The sequence below is a fragment of the Acipenser ruthenus genome, chromosome 19, assembly GCF_902713425.1.
Source record: "Acipenser ruthenus chromosome 19, fAciRut3.2 maternal haplotype, whole genome shotgun sequence".
NCBI classification, from domain to species: domain Eukaryota; kingdom Metazoa; phylum Chordata; class Actinopteri; order Acipenseriformes; family Acipenseridae; genus Acipenser; species Acipenser ruthenus.
The window spans coordinates 17,927,040-17,947,316 of NC_081207.1; the positions used below are offsets into that span (position 1 = coordinate 17,927,040).

Sequence of the window (20,277 nt, forward strand, 5' to 3'; positions counted from 1 at the left end):
AGGACACTGGAGCGCCGCACGGAGCAGTGTTCAAAACCACATGGCAACCACGCTGCATTGTCAAGATGGCGGAAGGCATGCGTATGCAAACAGTGGGGTAAATGGGGAAGTTTATATTTTTTTGTGCATTTTCCATAATTTTTTCAATACCTCACAAAGGAAATTTTGAGATTGGAAACCGCATATGGTATGGTAAGCATGTCATAAAGATCATGAAATGGTTAACCCCTCAAGCCCCTAAAGTTTGCCAAGATTACCCATTTTGTAGTTTTTAAAAATGCACCTAAGTGAGGTTTTGGTAGTTTCAAATGTGTCACTGTAACAAACGCAAGTTCATAAACCCTCAGCTCCAAGCTAGTGCCACTGTAAGCACACCCTGTCACTTTTTACTCTAGATCTAACACCAGACAATGCAAAATTGAAGAATAACACCAATTTGGTTAGGAATATGAAATAACGTGTTATTTCAGAGCAGGTTAATGACCAGTGAAACCAAAAGTGTTTCACAAAATTTGGAAGAGTGGTCCCTAAGGTTCTTACAGCAATACTAACATTTAAGGAACGGCATCCCCTACAGGGTAAAGGGTTGGCCTGAAGTTCAAATAAAACTTACCCCTCGTCTGGCAACTTGCCAAAAGTGAGTTAGGTGCTCCTGGAATTTTTTTCTAAAAAGCCCTATTCATTACTAGTCGAACGAGGTGCTACACATGACGGTAGCGTCTAAGTTGAGCCCAGGGTGATTGTTCTGGTCAGGGTTACTTTTTTACTTTTCACTTTAGGTTGACCTTTGCCAGGTCACAGCTCAAAGGGGAAAATAAAAATAAATAATAAATGATTATCATTTCTGAACTCAGTGGGCCCAAAAACCCCCAGGTTAATTTTTCTAGCAAAATCTGAGACAGTCGGGCAACAAAATGCCCCTTTTCTGGTTCAGTTGCCGTGGAATGACCCACATACATATTACACACACCTATCCAGATCTGACGTCTGGTGTTTCTTTTTTAAATATCAGTAACATGACTGATTTACAAAGTACAACAACTAAAAGAAGGAAACGGTTAACAACCTAGAGGCCAATTCAGATTTTAGACAAACTTGGTGAGAACAACCTCAAGCAAAATTGTCTGACAACCCAATGGAATAATGACACCTAATACGCAGAATGTTTTTGTTTCAACATTTAAAAAAAAAATAAAAACATTCACCCACAATTGAAGAGAATTAATATTATAATAAGAAGCATTACTATTTACCTTTGGCATGCAAGAATGGTATGCAAACATAACCTCACCTGTCAAGTTTTTTTTTTTTTTTTTTTTTTTTTTTTTTTACAGCCTGTATTAAACAAAATGATGACGACACCCAAGCACCATAACTTCCTATATTGCACCAGCTCAGAAACAATACTTGAGGTGCTGACGTACTTTAAACAGGAAAAGTAATTTTTTATTGCATCTCCTTTCCTACTGACAGATAACCTATCAACAAGTATATTTGCTTGTCCTTCAGACAAAACAACATTTGGTCTAGAAACCGGTAGGAGCAGAAATGTTCCTTTCACAAATCTGTTCATCAACAGCAAATGAAACAAACATCAACATTATCAATGTTCAGCTGGAACAAATTAATTGGTGTCCAAAAGTACTTAATCATTAAATGCAAAATGCTCTAATTCAGGTTGATATGATTATGTTAGGAAACGTGGATATGCATGTACAATATATAAACATGCTTCAACACTTCTACTAAGCAGAGTGTAAAAATTGTTGTTTAAAATATTTGTCTTGACAACGCTCTATTGAAAGTGTTATGACAGGTTTACATTTTTTTGTCCAAACCACACTGTGTGTGTCTATATCTATAATCTATATGTCATTTTATCAGTTACTTTTGTTCTTCATGAAGTACTATTTTTCAGGTGAATGACGAGTATCCTGACTAAGGGTGGGGATTGTATTGCCCACTTTTCCTCACTCAGACCCCTTACTTGCTAAATACCGTTATGTCTGAATAGCATGTACATCTTAATCTGTATATGTGTGTGAAGTATATTATATATTAAAGACTTAAAGAAACCAGTGCCAGACAAGAGGAAGCAGGGGGTGGTCCAAAGGTTTTAGAAACACTGCTCTATTAGACTTTCCCCTTTATTATTCAGTTCAGCACAGAAACGGTTATATTTCAGCAATCTGGATTTTTTTTCACAGGTTTTCTATTTCTGTTTAATTTTTTTTCCCGTTGAATTTTAGAAATACTGAAAGAAACTTTAATAATTCGGTGACAAACGTTTCAATGTGAAGACAATCAAAAAAGACTTTGTCAAAAACATTTGTCACTAAATTTAAGTTTCTTAACTCTCACGGCCTTCCTGCTTTGGAACACTGTGCTGCCAGCCTGCCCAACCAAGATGGCCACCAACATTCTAAAAGAGTTCAAAAAAAAGCTCCTCTCTTCCTTTCCTGTCTTCTCCCAGTCAAAATATTGGACATTGCCACTAAACTTGCACCTATATTACAATGAAATCAGTGTTGGTACATATGCAACTATAATTTCTGTATGAATGCTGTTTTTTTTTCTTAAATGTCAGGTTTTCCTCACATAAATGCATTAAAAATGTTTCTTTCTGCTTTTTACCTTAAATATTACCTGAAGTAGAAAAATAACATTTTATGCATATTAATGTTTTTCTATACAAATTTACTGTTTACTCATTAGGCAAATGTTTGTACAATGTATTTAATATTGATATTTTATTTCTTTAGTATTAACTACATCAGTGTAGGAATAAACTTTTACAAACAAAAAAACGTTCATGTTTAGCATTTGGAAAGCGTTACTCTTAATATTAATTTATTTATTTGGCTGATGTTTCAGTGTAAACTTACTTGTCACTGTTTGTAGAGTAACTTTGTGTGGTAAAGTTCAAAGCAATGGGCTTTCTCCCTGACTTTTTAGGTCGCTGATCTGAACATCTCCTCTTTCTGTCAGAGCAGACTTTACAGTCAAGCTTTGATTTTTCATGCTGTCCCAGGAAATGTCTCCCTAACAGCTGGCATTTCCATCTTTGGGGCAGGTACTGTGTTTCTTGCTGTAACCCTGTTCAAAAGCCTCTGCACAATCCTCTCTCTGAACTCAACACCCTTCGTATTTGCGTTTGTGCTTTTCTTAAAAATTATGAACGCATTCACTAATGCTACCTCCTTTCCATGGTGATATACGCGGTGGTACAATTTGACAGAGCGGTGCTGAAAGCTGTAGTAAAAGCAGAGTTGGCCAGCTCTGTCTACACCTCCCATGTATCGATTATAATCATCAACGCTCTTTGGTTTTTGGATTACTCAAAACCCTTCTGAAGCCTTGCTACGAATTCTCTTTGAAATCACTGATGTGTCGTGCACAATAGAAAGCAAAGTAACTGTTCCCACATCTTTGAAACTTGTAGCTAAGAAAGGCCTTTTATCCAAAAACAACGGGGGACCTCCCGGCTTCGTTTGATCATTTTTGAATTCCTGTGGCATGCCTTTTCGATTTACCTTGACGGTGCCACAAGCGCCGGTGTTTTTGTCATGCAGTGTCTCACAGAGAGCAGGGGAAGTGTAAAAGTTCTCAGAGTATACTACATGGCCCTTTCCTAGCAGTTTTGCGGTGTTCAGCAGCTGCATGACTACACTGTAATCAATCCCCACATCTTTATCATAGGAACATGCTCCTGTGGTGTACACATCCCATGCATAAGTGTAGTCTGTGTGCGAGTCAGCAAGGGCAACATTTTTTATTCCAGTTCACAGGCTGTTGTCCGCGAAAGCCTTTAAGAAGACAGGCATGAGATATCAGCTGAGCCCCTTGTCAGCTGATATATAAATACTTCAGTGCAGAGAGGTGCTGTATTAACACCAGCAGAATACGGTAATGCCAGTTTCATGCAACAGTTGTGATGGTGACCAAATGTTTTAGTACTGTTGTGTAAAAAAATTGCAAAATGAACAGTTGCATTCAAGAAATTTAGAACAATAACAGCGAAAATCTAAAATAAAAATACACTTATGGTTTGTGTGTTGCGAAAATGTCCCAGTTAAACCTCTATCCAGACTAGCGAGTGACATTAGTACAGGACTCCCACGGTATGGGAATACGTTTCTCTTTGTTTGCGGGAATGGATGGAAATGGAAATGAAACTGGCAGGAGCGGGTGGGACCGGGAATAAAGAGTTTTAAATCTCACGGGAACGGATGGGAGTGGAACTGAAGGTTGCGGGGATGGGTGGGAGCAAGACTGAAGGCTGCAGGAAGAGCAGTACAGTACCAAACTTTAGTTTGTCAGACAAGCTACATGTTGTAATATTAAACCAATCAATATGAGATTGGTTTAATATTAACCAATCAATCAAATGCATACTCAGACTTCTGGGTATCCATATATTTACCTAGACAGACACTATAACCCTTGTATCAACAACACTCACTTTAATTGACACACACCATTTAGTGATATCACTGGCCCACCCATTCAATTCAAACCCACTGCATCTTGCTATCGTTGACTGCAACCAGCATTTACAGTAAAACTGTACAATACCTAAACTAATTTTAAGTATGTCAACCTCAGCAAATAATTGGATTAATTAAACTTCTTGGGAGTTCAAGTTGTAGTGAAACTCAAAAGCCTGTAGCCCTCGAGTTGTTATTTTTTTTGTTATCAACACATTATGCATAGTAAAATGGTTGAAGTAGGTTTGTGTTAGGGTTAGGGTTTGTGTTCGTGTTAGTACACTGAATACTGGACATGCAAAGCCTGTTAACAATGCCAATGTCGCCAAAAGGCGACCACTGATTCTGTGCCAGTGGTGCAAATTTGTGACAGACTGATGTGCCTGCGTTGTGTAGAAAGCCAGCTGGTTCTTTGATAGTCTGTCAACTTTAAGTTCTTTAATTTTTATTTATTTTTTTTAAAGAATCAAGGTCAGTTGATAATATATATTGCTAATATATATTTAATTAAATTTATAAAGATATATTTGAATAAAACATTTCTCTCATGGCATGTGTATATCGCTGTCAGAAAAGAAGCCATGTTAAGTGAGGTAGCTTACTGTATGAATATGACTTGTTACCACACTAAATTAGTCAAAATATTTAGATGCTCCGTGAAATGTCATGTATTATTATTTTTTTTATTTGTTTTACTACAATAAAAGTCTAGTTCTTTTTAATTGTGTAGAACATTTTCTGGCTAAATTAAAAAGATACGATGCCAATGAAGAAAAAAACTACGCTAAAGATATTGTGCATTTCCCTCCTTTGCTGGATTTTTTTGTTCCAGAGTACTTGTTGGTGTTGACTGTTATAAATATTTCGTCTTTTTTTCACACATTACTGGTTACAAATCACCATAATCATTTCTAGCAGGCTGTGATTAAATTAAACTGTGAACAAGAGGAGAAAGAACAATATCCTTAAATATCACAGGACAGGAATTTTTTTTTTTTTGACAAGACGGGATGGGACGTGAATGAAAAAAAAAGTATGTACGGAATAGTACGGGATGGGAAATTCTGGTAGGACAGAACGGGAACAAAAATTACATTGAAAAAAACTTCACGGGATGGGATGGGACAGGAAAATTTATGATGTCACTCTCTAATCCAGACCCTAAAAGTAATTATCTGATTTTACCTGTCAAACTTGGAGTGGAATGTCCCTCCAGGACCGTGACTAGACACCCTTGCACTAGACCTTTATGTTTATTTTGTCAAGCAGTCTGAGATTGTATGTATTAAGGTGCAGTATGGGACTTAACAGCAAGACAATTTGGAAAAAAACTGGTTGCAGTCAGTCAGGAATGCTTACTTTGGTGGGGGTGGTGATCTGGGTTTCGGTTTCTCCTTCTCCTTCTTCTCCTCTTTGTCCTTCTTCTCCTCCTTGTCCTTCTCCTTCTCCTTGTCCTTCTCCTTCTCCTTTTCTCCTTCTCTCTTCCTTTCCCGAGGTCGCTCCTTCTCATCCCTCTTGAGGCGATCCCTCTCCCACTCCTCTTTCCTGCGCTGCCTCTCCTTTTCCCTCTCTCGTTCCTTCTCTCTTTCGCGCTCTCTCTGTCGCCGTTCCCTCTCTCGGTCTCTCTCACGCTCCCGATCCCTCTCACGCTGCCGGTCTCGAAGATCCCGAGTGTCCCGCTCCCTCTCTCTTTCCTAAAACAAAAAAGTCAACCTCCATCATTGAACAGTCGTGGACTCAGAACCCAAAATACACCAGTGTTTTTTTGCTTCACTTCCATGACTTACCCTGTAGGGATAGGGCTCTGTTTCTGTGTACTGAACTCTGAAATTCTCATACTGTCCACCTCTCCATAAGCATTCCATTTCATAGTCATAGTAGGGATCAACATAAGGATCATTCCTAAAAGGGAAGCAGAGAAATAGAGAATATGTTCAAGTGTTGTTTAAAGAAAGAAAATAAGAAGCTCTGAGGTTTGAAGGAGGATCTCAAGGATGGTGGACCAGTTTCCTTAACCCTTTGCGGTCCATTGTCGGACTGGGTCCGACATTGCAATTATTCCTCACAGGTCCTTTGTCGGACTGGGTCCAACATCATTATAGCAACGCAATAAACGGGTGTTTAGTCGTTTTTTCTCCGGAAAAAGCCGAGAAAACCATTCAATTGCCGAGTGATAGCGACAGGAGCCGAGACAAGTCGGGGGGGAAAAAAAAAAAAAAAAAGGCGTATTTCATGAATAGTCATACATGGTATCAGGTATCGGATAATGGCCGTTCATAGTAAACAAGCTGGCTAAGTGCGTCAGCGCACTGAGACTATCATGGACATTTGCAGAGCTTTTTTCAGATGTTATAGTAATAAAATAATGACTTGGATCGTAGTATTGAGGAGTTTGGTGATAAAACGAGTGATCTGGAGATGATCGATCGGTATGTACGACTATTATTATTATTATTATTTATTTCTTACACAGCTGAACGCTATAGCAAACAAAAGGGTGGGGCGGGGCTGGAGATGCCTAGTGTGTGCTTTGTTGATATGCAGGGCCATTTAAACCCGTTTGACTGTGAAAAAAAATACTTTAAAACAGCGCATATAAAATTAACTGCGCGTGTGAAAATTAATTAGACCTGGCGTGCCTGACGCGCGATTAATAAATGGACCGCAAAGGGTTAATGATTCAAAAAGTTTATTTATTTCACCAAACAAGATAATTTACTGTTTGTCAGTATGTTAAGAACAGTGCTGGGACAAACATGGGTTTTTCATGTGAGAATAACATTCTTCCAAAATGTTTATGAATATTTATTTTTTTAATTCGAAAGTAGTGTAACAGTGCCACTCTGTGGAAGCTCATATTACTACAATGCTAAGACAAAACTCAGCAAGTCTTACCCATAACTGCTTGTATCCCTGTACTCCATTTCACTGAGGCAGCATTAAGAAAAAAAAAACAAAATATTAAGACTGCAGAAACACCTGCAATACTGCTGTAAATTGCAAGGAAATCCCTTTGCAACTAGAAGTGAAATGCAAAATGAAACACAAAGCAGTTAGAATTAGACAAGACCAATTCATCTCCTGTGTGTCTCTCTGCTGTCCTTACCCTGGTTCCCGAACTTCTCTTGTTATCCGGTAACTTCTCTCTCTAAAGAAATCATTCTCTTTGTCAAAATCCCTCTCATCCTCTCCAATGGTGACGTTAAACCTTTTCTCCTCGAAATCTGGCTCCTGCTCTTTTCGTATTGTTGCTTTCTTTAGAACCTGCAAAATAAATGGTAAACTACTTAAATACCATTGCTCATCCCAGCTTTACTAGGGAACGGAGGGCACTATACCACTAGAAAGCAGATTCCAGTTGTTTACCTGTCAGCATTTTGTCAGTGTTGTGTACAGCTCCCTATGCACTTGCAGGCTTTCACTTTTTATTCTAGCTTGCTGTCAATTTTACAAATGCTTTCTGAAGCAGGTCAGCAACGTAAACAACTCTGGCTGGTTTTGAAGTTTCAATACAATGGCTTTACTTTAGAAACACGAAAATAAACGTAATAAATTCAATCACAAACGTTTTGCTTAGAAGTCTTTCAATGTCTTTCAACTGCTGCCATTTTCATAATATTTAATATTTTGCTATAAACTTAACTGTTGACTCCATCTCCATATTAAAATATAGAACTATGTGGAATCAGGGTTGACAAGGTCACAATATCACACAAGTTCTTAAAAAAAAAAAAAGTGAAAATACAAAAAATTAGATTTTTTTCTAGCAGTCTGTGCTGGTTACCTCTTTAGCATGTCTGAGTCCCCTTTCCCAGGCACTCTCCGCAGGGGGCTCCACTGGGGGCGGAGGAGGGATTTCTTCAGCTGCTGGTCCTCCCTACAATGCACAGAAAAGGGAAACATGATGCACTGATGTCAAACTTTTTATTTCGAAAGGCTTAAGAAAGTCTACTAGCGCCACCTGCTGGTTTGCAGTTGAAACTTAATATTTATTGTCTTAACTCTAAATATCCCATTATGTTCTCTGCCATTCTCCACTGTTGTTTCTAAATATTCAAGAAAAATGTTGATCTGAAAACTCCAGCGTTGCATTGTGCACTGAAGCCCAATTATCATGCCTTTTTTTGTTTTACATCAACTGAAAAGGTCTCCCTCAAAAAAATTATTATTTCTGTCGCTCAGACAAGTAAAACTTTGGCAACAGGCTCTTGTAGTGACGTTTACAGCTAGTTGTATTCCTATAGGCCAGGGGTGTCAAACGCAGTTCCTGGAGGGCTGCAGTGTCTTAATGCTTTCGTCCACCCAAGCTCTGAATTACTTAATTGGTCTAATTATTTGATTAACTGGACACACTTAACACTTCTCTTCAGGCCTCAAAATGTTTCACAGGTAGTGTACCTTGAATCAAGTGCATTTTTAAAACCATCAACTGTAAGACCTTGAAAAATATTAAATATGTCAAATTCAGCAAATAATTAGATCAATTATGTTAATTAAGAGCTTACGTTGGAATGAAAACCAGAAGACCCTGCGTCCCTCGAGGACTGGAGTTTGACACCCCTGCTATAGGCTATGGGGCTATGGTACCCAAAAGTAACATTATGCAATCCATTAGTGCTAACCAGTGAAATGCTTTTAGATTAAAAAAAAATCCTATGTATTTTGGGAGTGATATTAACATGCATACCCATGGATTTGCTGGCATAAGCGGGTGAGGTCCTGCAGTGGGGCCCCCATTAGGGGAGAAGGGGTCAGGTTTGGCAATGAGAGAATAATTTCCTTTATCATTTACCCCAGGATGAATAAACCTGCAATTCATCCCCCAGGTGCAATTACCTAAACATTTAAACAGAAAGACAATGGTTAACACACTATTGCATTGAAATTACATTATAATGGATTTTTTGGTCAATTTGATTAAATGAAAGAAAACAAATGGAATAAAAAAAAGACCTTGCACATAATTATTTTGTCCAATTACTTGGTTCAACCACTTTAAATGAGTAAAATGTATTTATAAAACCAAAAGGGACACAATACCTTTAACATTATGGAACCCAAAAATATTACCCATTTAAACAGAATACATTTAATAGGCAGACAGGAAATCAGATTTTTTTTTTTAAGCAAGCCTTGTTTAAACAGCTATGTAGTGCAATTTGTACCTGAGAGTTTAAGAGATTCAAGTATTTTGCATTTTTTTTCATTTTAAAAAACAATCAAAATAGTAATGGTGCTCCCATCAGGACTGAATTTGTTTTGTTTTTTCTTTCTGAATATTATAGAAATATCAATATCGTGCACGCTTTTTGATATCATGATCGATAATACTGAAGTCTTCCAAAACACAGAATAATGTAATAACACAATTGCAATATCAAACATATAGACGTTAACAGATATTTACATAAAAAAAGCAATAACTTACTTTAACTTAGTGGTGCTTTGCTTCACAAATATCCATGGAGAAATATTGTTTTAGTATTCCTTCCATGCCATCATCAGCAAACTCAAACCTGAAATATTTCTATACTTCACTGTGCACCGACTAGCCAATCCGGAAGTAATTTAATCTCTGCGTATATGCTGACACGACACCTCTAAAAGTATTAAGTAAGGCGTCATGCTGAATGTTGCATTATTTTGAGATGTGTTTTGAGGTTTTAAAAGTACATCTCATTTATAATACTGAAAGTTCACATTTTAAAAATGCATTAATAGTGAAAGTATTCGCATGGACAAAATCACCGACGCATGCGCATATCTCAAAATAAACCCAAGAGTGCCTAATGCAGCATGCAAATAGCGTTTGGTATCTTGTGATCAAATTATTCAAACCGATTTTACTGTTTATTATGTTTTTTGGTGTGTATCCCTTTAAAAAAGATGATCCTGTTTCTTAATTAGTTGATGTGCACACCTTTTGAAAACAGGACATAGTTTCCAGTAAGGGACTGACCAGTGAGAGGAAACAGGTGAAAACGCTATTGAATGTTTGAAATACATTTGTTACTCTGGTTGTTAGAAAAAGAAAAACGCCAATCAATGGAATAAAATGGTTAAATAAAACTTTAATGTGTGGTGTTTGCCTACGAGACTAACAATGATTGGTATGTACAGGGTTTGTTGTATCTTAATATAAAAATAAACTTGATTATACTGCATTTCTATTTTTAGCAGTATTAGCAATAAAAACTATGTCTCTGCGAGCATACATGAATTGTTTTTCAAATCCCACAATATCGCAATATGGAAATTATTATCGATATTATATCAAAATATCGATATTGGTGCCCACCCCTAGTATTCATAGAAATCGTCTGAAGACAACATCTCAAAGAGTGGCGCCTGCACAACACAAACTCAAATGAAAGTCAGAGGACCTCAATGTGGCAACCACATTGGATCAAAGTCGCCAACACGTTTACTACAGCATCCATTCCAAACAACATTTGATAGTGCTAAATTGAGACATGTAGTCAAAACAGTTATCATTGATGCATTACCTTTCTAAATTTGACTGTAGAATACAGTATTTATATATCCAGAAACTAATCAGAGGGAAGGCTTTCACAGGTAGCTGCATCTTTACAGAGTTGCTGTCACAAAACCACATTTGAACTTGACCTTGGGATTTGTAGAATACAGTTGTTTACCAAATGTGAAGCCAATCTCTAAAAGTTAGGTCTTTATCATCTTGAAACCAGTAAGTCCTATGACCACAATGACACCCATAGCCAAGTGACACTTCAAGGCTAACTGTGAGGAACATTACTTTTTGCCAGAGGAGTCTATATGCCCAGAGTAACATTACATTTGGGCAAGACTTCCAACAGCTGTAATGACTAGGTTTTCGCTCATTTAAATTTAACATTAATTTCACAATACCTCTACCTTTCATGAAAAATCTGCAGATGCGGCGGGGTCTGATCCACCTGTCAGCTGGGTCTTTCACCTCTCCCTCCTCCAGGTCGTCATCCTGGAAACAACACAGTTTAGTTTGTTTTTTCAGTTCTCTGCACTTCTGCAGCTGATTAGTTGATGCTCTTTTTCTTTTTAAACAGGGGTCTCGAGAGTTTGAATTAACCACCTGTCTTCTGTTTCCTGCTGGTGAGAGTGAGAGTCCCACTTGTATTAAATAAATTCACTGCAAAACCGCAAGGATCATCAAGACAAAGGAGGCAAGACAAACTAAAAAGATGCTTTTATACTATCAGATATAATCACTGCACCCTAAAAAGCAGATGCACTTGATCAGTAGCATTATTATGACAATTAAAGTTATTATCATTTGAGGTACAATCAGCAACTCATTTTGTAATCGCACATCAGCAAAAAATCAACAATGTTTAGACTTCACAAAATACAACAAAAAACATGTGCATAATTATACATTAATATAATATGCATTGGGAAAGTATTGGTTCATAGCAATCAATAATCAATTATTATCTTGAATTATTTTTTAAAAACATATCTAGGTATGACCGTTCATATCTTACGTCACAGCTTAAAATGCATGTAAATACCCAGCTCTGCCACTTGCATGGTTAATTTATTTATTTTGATTAGGCTTAAAGTTAAACCTATATTAAGATGTGGAACATAACAGGTAACAGTGACTCTCGGCCATTCTGATTTATAATGCAGAAAATACAAACATTCTCCTATTAATTATTTAGAAGCCATTGATTGTGGAGAACACAAAAAATGGTAAATGTCATTTGATTGGAATCCATGAAGAATCTTTCAGTTGTTCAGAGCAATTCAATGAGGAAATCATTTAAAAGGATAACTTAAATATTTTTTTGTCTCCTAAGGTCTTGGTGAGACTTAACAAAACTAAGATGCATCCATGCTGCTTCAATGGTCAGCTCAGCTGAAGATCACAACCACCTACATTCTATTTTTCACAAGCTTCAACCTCCAAATACTAAAGTATGTGAGCATAGAATTAATATAAAATGTCTTATTCAAGTGTTCACAGTGCAGATTCAATAACTGAGGGTTATGTGATGTTTGACAACCTGAAACTAATATAACTAAACCTTCCAGAGCTTTGTAAAATGTTTCTATGCAATTAATACTAGATTAAAAACACACTAACATTTAGAATTCTATCATTTATGTAGTACATGTATTGATTTATTATACTGAAAATGATCAGTGATAAACTATTTCAGATTGTCACGCAAGGCCAAAACAGATTTGCAGCACTGCTACCAAAATAATCTGTTCCTCTCTTTTCCTGCAGACAAGGGATTTTGCCATGTAATTAATAATACTAGGCATCTTTGTCGGAGATAACAGTGGTATGGCTTTTTTTTCTTCTCAAGAAGCCAGCAAGCAAGCAAAAAGTAAACTTGGGGGCAAAAAACTACCAACTAGGGATAAAGTAGGCATCAGTGGGAGTTACAACATGATGTAAAATATAATCCCAGACAAGGCTAAAAAATGCTCATATCCATCAGATATACTTTATAAGCATTTTCTTGCATACAGTAGACAGGGCAACCATAAGAATAATGCGGTTGCATCTTGCTAGATGTCACAGGTTTGCTTTTAGACAGATGATTTTACCTGCAGAACCAGGGTTCTGGCTCTTTGTACATGTTGTTGCCATGCATGACCAGGAGATCAAGGTGACATGTCTTTGCTATTGCTTCAGTATTAGGTTGTGACAAGTATTTATCAGACAGAGGTTCATCCTAATGAGTTTTAATAAGCAAAGTGCCACATGCTGTCTCTACCCTTTGGGGATATGCAAGCATGCAGCATGACAGACTAAATTACTGAACTGCATGAAAGGAAGACATTTACTGCAGTTCATTTGCCAGCAAGAACACAACTTGCTGCAGTATATATTTGTGCTCCCTAGCCCTACGTGAGACTCTTGGGGGTGGGGGGGATCGAAGGTATTGGCTCATTCCATGTGAACTCAACCAGTGCTGTTGCCCATCCATCTCAGATTTTCCTTGAAAAATTCACCTGGGGGTTTTCAGACACTCCAAGTTCAGAAATGATAGCCATTATTTATTTTTTTTAATTTCCCCTTCGACCTGTGACCTTGCAAAGATCAACCTAAAGTGAGAAAGGGACCTTGACCAGAAAAATCACCCTAGGCGCAATTTAGATCACCATCATGTGTAGCACCTTGTTCTACTCGTAATGAACAGGGCTTTTCAGAAAAAAAATACTAGGAGCACCCTACTCACTTCTGGCAAATTGCAAGATGAAGGGTAACTGAGTTTTATTCAAACTTCAGCCTAACCCTTTACCCTGTAGGGGATGTGGGTCCTAAAATGCAAGTATTGCTGTAAGAGCCTTAGGAACCAGTCTTCCAAATTATGTGAAAAACTTTTGGTTTCAAGTCCCACCACTGGTCATTAAAGCCCCTTGAAATTTAAATTTTTGCAATTTGTACCAAGTTTAGGCTGTAATAACTTGCGTGGGGGGACTCCAAAAAAATCACCCAAAGATATGTTTGGATAGATGTCAATGAGATCTACAAACGTCAAGCAAAATATTTTGGTATCCGGGGATTTTTGAAGTTGCATTTGTCATGCATTCAGCATTGCTTATGGCCACTTTGGTGAGGCTAAAGTACCTCATAGTTCTATCCAAACTGGCTATTTCTTCAATTGTGCATTCTCTGAGGATTGATCTCAAGGAAAAGGTAACAATGTGGGCTTCTAATGGCACTAGCTTGGAGATGAGGGGTAATGAACTTGCATATGAAACTTGGAACTTTGTTGTCATGATGACACATATGAAACTACCAAAACCAAAAAGTGATAGTAAAGTTGTTTTTATAAGTCGTGGTGCCTACCTGATTGACTGACCAACCATTTGTGAAAAAGCCATTTGCTGCATTCTCATGCCAGCCAATCAGTCAATTTCAGGCACAACTGAAAGTCTTTGGTTTAGGAGGTCTTCGATGTATACAGGTGTATTTAAAAGGTGCTGTAAACAGGGAAGATTATTATTTATTTATTTATTTATTTATTTATTTATTTAAACAAAAAACGTGAATTTAGTTTTTAAAACCCAACTAAGTAAGGTTTTGGTAGTTTCAAATGTGTCATCGTAACAAAGAAGTCCCAAGTCCCATGCAAGTTCATAAACCCTCAGCTCCAAGCTAGTGCCAGTGGAAGCAAATACTGTTACCTTTTCCAAAATCACCAGATACCATAATATCTTGCTTGATGCTTGTAGATCTCAACATCTATTCAAACATATTGTGATTTTTGTAGTCCCCCCACGCAAAAGCCCTACTCAATACGAGTAGAACGAGGTGCTACATATGATGGTCGCATCTAAGTTTGCGCCCAGGATGATTTTTCTGGTCAAGGTCCCTTTCTCACTTTAGGTTGATCTTTGCAAGGTCACAGGTCAAAGGGGAATTTTTTTAAAAAATAATGGCTATCATTTCTGAACTTAGCATGTCAGAAAACCCCCAGATGAATTTTTCTAGGAAAATCTGAGATGGACGGGCAACGAAATGTCCCTTTTCTGGTGGAGTTGGCGTGGAATGACCCTATTACAAAAAGTAATCCAATACATTACACACAACATTAGTGGATCATACTGTGCCTCTTATACTCTTACATCTGTTCTATCGCTGACCTCTTTCCATTGTAATGGTATTGTATTTAAGTGGCTCAGTTAAAGGGTAGCAGTATTTTAATCTATCATGATTAAGATCATTAAAATAGATCCCAAACATGTCTCAAGAACAACAACTTTACTAATCATCTAGCATTAACAGACTATTCAAGGTATAGATTTCAGAACTCTCAATATGCAGAAATTGAGTTTTATTATAACTGAATTTCTGCATATTGATAGATTACTGGTAAATGTGTGGGCAAGATACTCTCATATTAATTTCTAGGATCAAATTAAAAAACATTAATCTAATGGTAGCAGTAAGGCAATGATCCCTACAAAACTAGTTTGTAACAGTCAGCATGTTGAATTCATAACCACGACAGAGTGCAGTTTAACTGGGACTGCAATCCCTTGAGTTTCCTAAAGACAGCATTAGTCACACTTTGAATAAAGAGATATTCACTTACATCGATTTCACCTTCATCAATTTCCCCGTCATCTTCATCTTTCTTTTTATCCCTGAAGGAATCTCTCTGGCTCCTTATGGGGGGCTTCTGTTGTTGCTCTATTTTTTTGGCTGCCGTCTCTTCCTTCAGCCTTTTTTTCAGCTCCTCATCCTCCTCCTCCTCATCCTCTTCCTCTCCCTCCTCTCCGGGTGCCACAGTGCTTGGTTCTTCTGGTACCTCCTCATCATAATCTAGTTCATGCTCATCCAAGTCTCGATTCACAGAGGAGGACTCATCCTTCAGATTGTTCACCCTATCTTCTTCCTCATGCTCCTGCTCCTCTACCCTCACCCTCTCCTCATCTCTTTCCTCCTCTCCCTCTTCCCTGTTAACAGGTGAAACAACCTTCTCCTGGCTCTGCTCGTTATCAGAGTCCTGAGATTTGGCCTCACTGCGCACCTCTGCCTCGCTGCCTAGATCCTCTTCTTCCTCCGAGCGATTGTTCTCCCCCTCCTGCTCCGAATCCACCGTCTCCAGCTCCTCTTCCTCGCGATCAGTGGCCTGCTCTCCCTCCTCATCCTCTAGGTCTGAGTCTCTGCCGCCCTCCTCTCCATCCTCATCACAGAGTTCATCCTTCAGAAGTTCGGTGTCGGAGATTTGTTGCTCTTCTGCATCTGGGGATTTTGGGTCATGATTTGGACTTTCAGGCACATCCATTGGTAGAGGTTATTCTGCAATAAAAAGGCAAGTGTGTCACAAACATACAAACCCACACGCCACGGCTTGAAAATAAAAATTAGAGTCACTAGTGTGAAAAAGTACCATAACCTACACCCATAGACATTTGAATGCCTGTATGTGCAAAAAACTAAACAAAAAAAAAACATTGTTATAAGCAGGTTAAATGGCCCAAATAATGTTAAATTATTATGGTAGGCTCAGCTTTGCCTTCTGTGGGCAGCAGGCCACTACACATTACAAAAACCACCCCACAATTTGGCACAGAGATGCCAGGTATTGGATGTACAGGGAGCCTGAACTGCTGTCCCACCAGCACAGGCATGAGCACTGCCTGTGCTATTCTCACTGTGGACAGCTAGATAGAACTTTACTGTTTCCATTGCCGTCAATCCAGAACCAAAATGAATTACAAAATAAAAATATATCAATTGCATAATGATTAAAGAAAATCATATTTTTTTATGAAAATGAATTAATCCAAACCTTTAATTGCATTTGTTCAAATGACCAAGTAACTAGATAACTGCAGAGACCACTTACAAAAATCTTACTACTACAAAGAAATGCAACAAATCAATGACTAGCCTTCCAATACATCTACAGGAAGGAAATATGACTCCCACTGAACTGCTGTTTGATCTACTCATGGTTTTACTTTCAAGACATGCAACATTATTTTATTTTTTTAAAGGTAAAGCATGTGATACAGACTTAAACCATGGTGTGTGAAAGTTGTTTTCTGTAGTATATCTCCAGTTCCTGCAGCAACTACAGTACCATATTCTGGGGACAGATGACAACCACTACTGTGACCCAGGACTCATATTTACGATGCCTAATGTACCACCCTCTTGTACTTTAATGCTTCTAAACGAACAGACGATTCAACAAAGAACAATGAACAGTAAATGTCATCCCCGTTATTGACTTAACTACTGCAATAAATGTATAGAGGCGGCAAGTCAAATAACTTACTTCTAAGAAAGCATAACAACAGAAATGGCAGGTCAAGTAGCGGTTTTTCATACTGACTGTACAACTGCGATATGGAATCTCAGGTACCAAAAATACTTATCTACTATTGGCTAACATTTATTTTGTATCTAAAAACATACGTACACTTTAAAATCTGTGATCGTGTTATGCAGAACATTTCATTACTTAGCAACTTTGCTTTGTGTTAGGAAGATGTAAACTCAGAGAAGCTGATAGATCATTGTCAAAAGAAAACAATATCATCGTAAATTACTTTGTTATGCATCAGAACGATTACGACATAATATATTTCAATCGTATATGTAAACTTCAATGTAGGCAAAATTTAAACATCAAATTCATTTGTTGTGTTGTTTACACTGCAAGGCGTCTGTAGTTGAGGAACTCACTTTTTACATAAACACCCAAGAAATGACACTCCGACAGAGCTGCCCTTGTATTTCTAACGTAAAGTTCATAAGAACACCACCAAATTACGTTTAGTGATAAATAAGCCAAGGAAGACCGTCTTTGAAAACATAAAATAGGCCCCAAAACTGGGGTACGCCGAGAGCAACAACCTAACATCGCTCCATATCGTGGTGCATTTTGCGAGTAATATACGTGCGCGTACAACCAGATGAACTTACCCCTCCAAGATGCCACTTTTTAAACGAAATTACATACAGCTTTTGCATTTTAATTAGCGTTCAGTAAATATCAGCCATGCTTCCCTCCATCAACAATACAAACCTCCCCCTGTACAAAATGAACTTTAGAGAGCTGTGGATATTCTTTACCGTTTCCAACCTGTACGTCTATTGAGGCAGGAATACTGGGCGTTGCTGTTATCCCGTCTCTCGGCTTCAGAGTTTGAAGTAGAAACAATGTAATTATTGAAATAATTTTGTTTTACGCACAGAATCATAACCCCTGCTCTAAACCAAGAGAGCGGCCATTGCCGTGACGTCATCAAGGCACGACAGTGTCCGCCTTAAGAATTACCAAATTCTGAATCGCCACGAGAATGAAAAAAACAAAATCGCATATGTAACAAAAAAAAACTATTAATTGAGTTAAGTTTTTTCTTTTATATATATATATTTATGTTGAAAATAGTAACCATATTATCTATAACGTTTAAACGATCGATGAATGCATGAATCAACACATTTTGTGGCGCACGTATTGAACTGTAGTCTCTTTAAACAGCCGACAGCACCCAAGGCTTTACGTTTTTTTTGTTCCTATTATACGTGTTATGAGTGTCGCCCCTTATGCTGCTGGTCACTTGTAAAATCAATTGTTTATGAGCCAAATTAAAAGTTCAGATATTAAACCATTGATAGAAACAATTTATATTAAGTAATCACGACAGGTAGTATATTTCAAAAATATAACTTTTCTTATAATACCCTACCTAAAATACGTATACAAACTTTACTCAAAAACCTTACTAAACATCTTAGTGTGCTTTTGTAAAAGCTTTCGGTCTACTTTAAGCTGTTTCACTTTTTTTTCACAAAACAATATGCTGCCAAAAGCCACATGGAAATAACCACAGGGCCACGAGTGGTTCCCAAGCAACTCTGGATTGGTTATCCTTTAGTGATATTGTGACCAAATAGTAAAAGTGTAACTTAGTAGACTTATTGGTAAGCTAAAGTGTTAATGTACAGTGTGTTTATATAGCACATAAACAAACCCAATAAGCCCCCATTACACTAAGTGGGCATTAACACCCCTAGTTTATTAACAATAGCAACAATGGCAATACAGTCAGCACTCACATATCCCACCCTATAAAAGTTATAATTATTTGTTTATTTAGCAGACGCCTTTATCCAAGGCAACTTACAGAGATTAGGGTGTGTGAACTATGCATCAGCTGCAGAGTCACTTACAATTACGTCTCACCCGAAAGACGGAGCACAAGGAGATTAAATGACTTGCTCAGGGTCACACAATGTCAGTGGCTGAGGTGGGATTTGAACCAGGGACCGCTTGGTTATAAGGCCTTTTCTTTAACCACTGGACCACACAGCCTTCAGTGAGGGTTAAACGAGCGTGACGCATATCTGATTATTTCATTTTGGCCCGTTCCAACCCCCCGTTTTTTCGGGGAACAAAAAGATACCATGTCAAAAATACATAGCTGAAATGACTGTGTTTTAAAATAAGTAGTACGATGGCCCTGAAGTGCAAAACACAAATACAAAAAACAAACACAAAAAAAAAACAAACACAAATACAAATACAAATTGAAAACACAGATACAAACTAAAAAATGCAAACACAAATTGAAAAGCACAAATACAAAAAGCCCACAACGCAACGGAAGTAATGATTGAAGCCACTCCACCAGATACCCCAGAACAGTCTCCGACTCTCCATCTGTTTCTGGAGAAGTTGAGTCAGTAACTTAGCTGGCTGTGGTATTTTTCATCTCGGTGTTATTATTGGCATCTCAATGGTAAGTATCATGTTTACCATAAATGAGTTGTGTACAGTAATACTAGCGTTTTAAAACTACTGTTTTAGTTAGACAACATTTGACTTGTTTTTTGTAGCTCAAAAAAGTTTGGCTTCGAAGCTTGTGAATTTCTAGTTGTTTTCAAAAAGCATCATAAGTGTTTTACACAATGACATTGAGGTCAGTGTAATTTCAACGTGTGAAGATTATATAAGTGCACTTCTCAGTTGTTGTTTTTATGTCATCAAACTTTGGGTAAATACTTATGCTGTTAGAAGTACAGTACTATAAAGTTCATCTTTCGCGTGGCCATCATTGTGGAAATGTTAAGCAATACCAATGGTGTATTGTGGCAAAGTGGTTTGCAGTGCTCAGTAATAACAATCCAACAAAGCTTTATTAGTTGCTTAAATAATAATACTGGCTATACACATCAATGTGTAAAGTCAGTCAAAACCACAGGGTTCAGTCCCGAAATAATAATAATAACAACAACAACAACACACACTTTAAAACGCCGACACAATCACCATTATTATTTATT

General features: G+C 37.6%; 1 protein-coding gene across 1 annotated transcript in view; it reads right to left on the reverse strand.

Moving 5' to 3' along the window:
* LOC117424768 (zinc finger CCCH domain-containing protein 18-like) overlaps positions 1-18,457 on the reverse strand; it is a 44,650-nt gene extending 26,193 nt beyond the window's left edge. The window contains exons 1-8 of the mRNA XM_058992556.1: positions 18,061-18,457; positions 15,566-16,275; positions 11,382-11,466; positions 9,175-9,323; positions 8,272-8,364; positions 7,594-7,751; positions 6,275-6,389; positions 5,847-6,181 (exon numbers count right to left, since the gene is read on the reverse strand). Coding sequence (XP_058848539.1) covers positions 5,847-6,181; positions 6,275-6,389; positions 7,594-7,751; positions 8,272-8,364; positions 9,175-9,323; positions 11,382-11,466; positions 15,566-16,261 — 1,631 coding nt within the window. The 5' untranslated portion in view covers positions 16,262-16,275; positions 18,061-18,457. The remainder of the gene's footprint in view (positions 1-5,846; positions 6,182-6,274; positions 6,390-7,593; positions 7,752-8,271; positions 8,365-9,174; positions 9,324-11,381; positions 11,467-15,565; positions 16,276-18,060) is intronic.
* Positions 18,458-20,277: the final 1,820 nt, after the last annotated feature.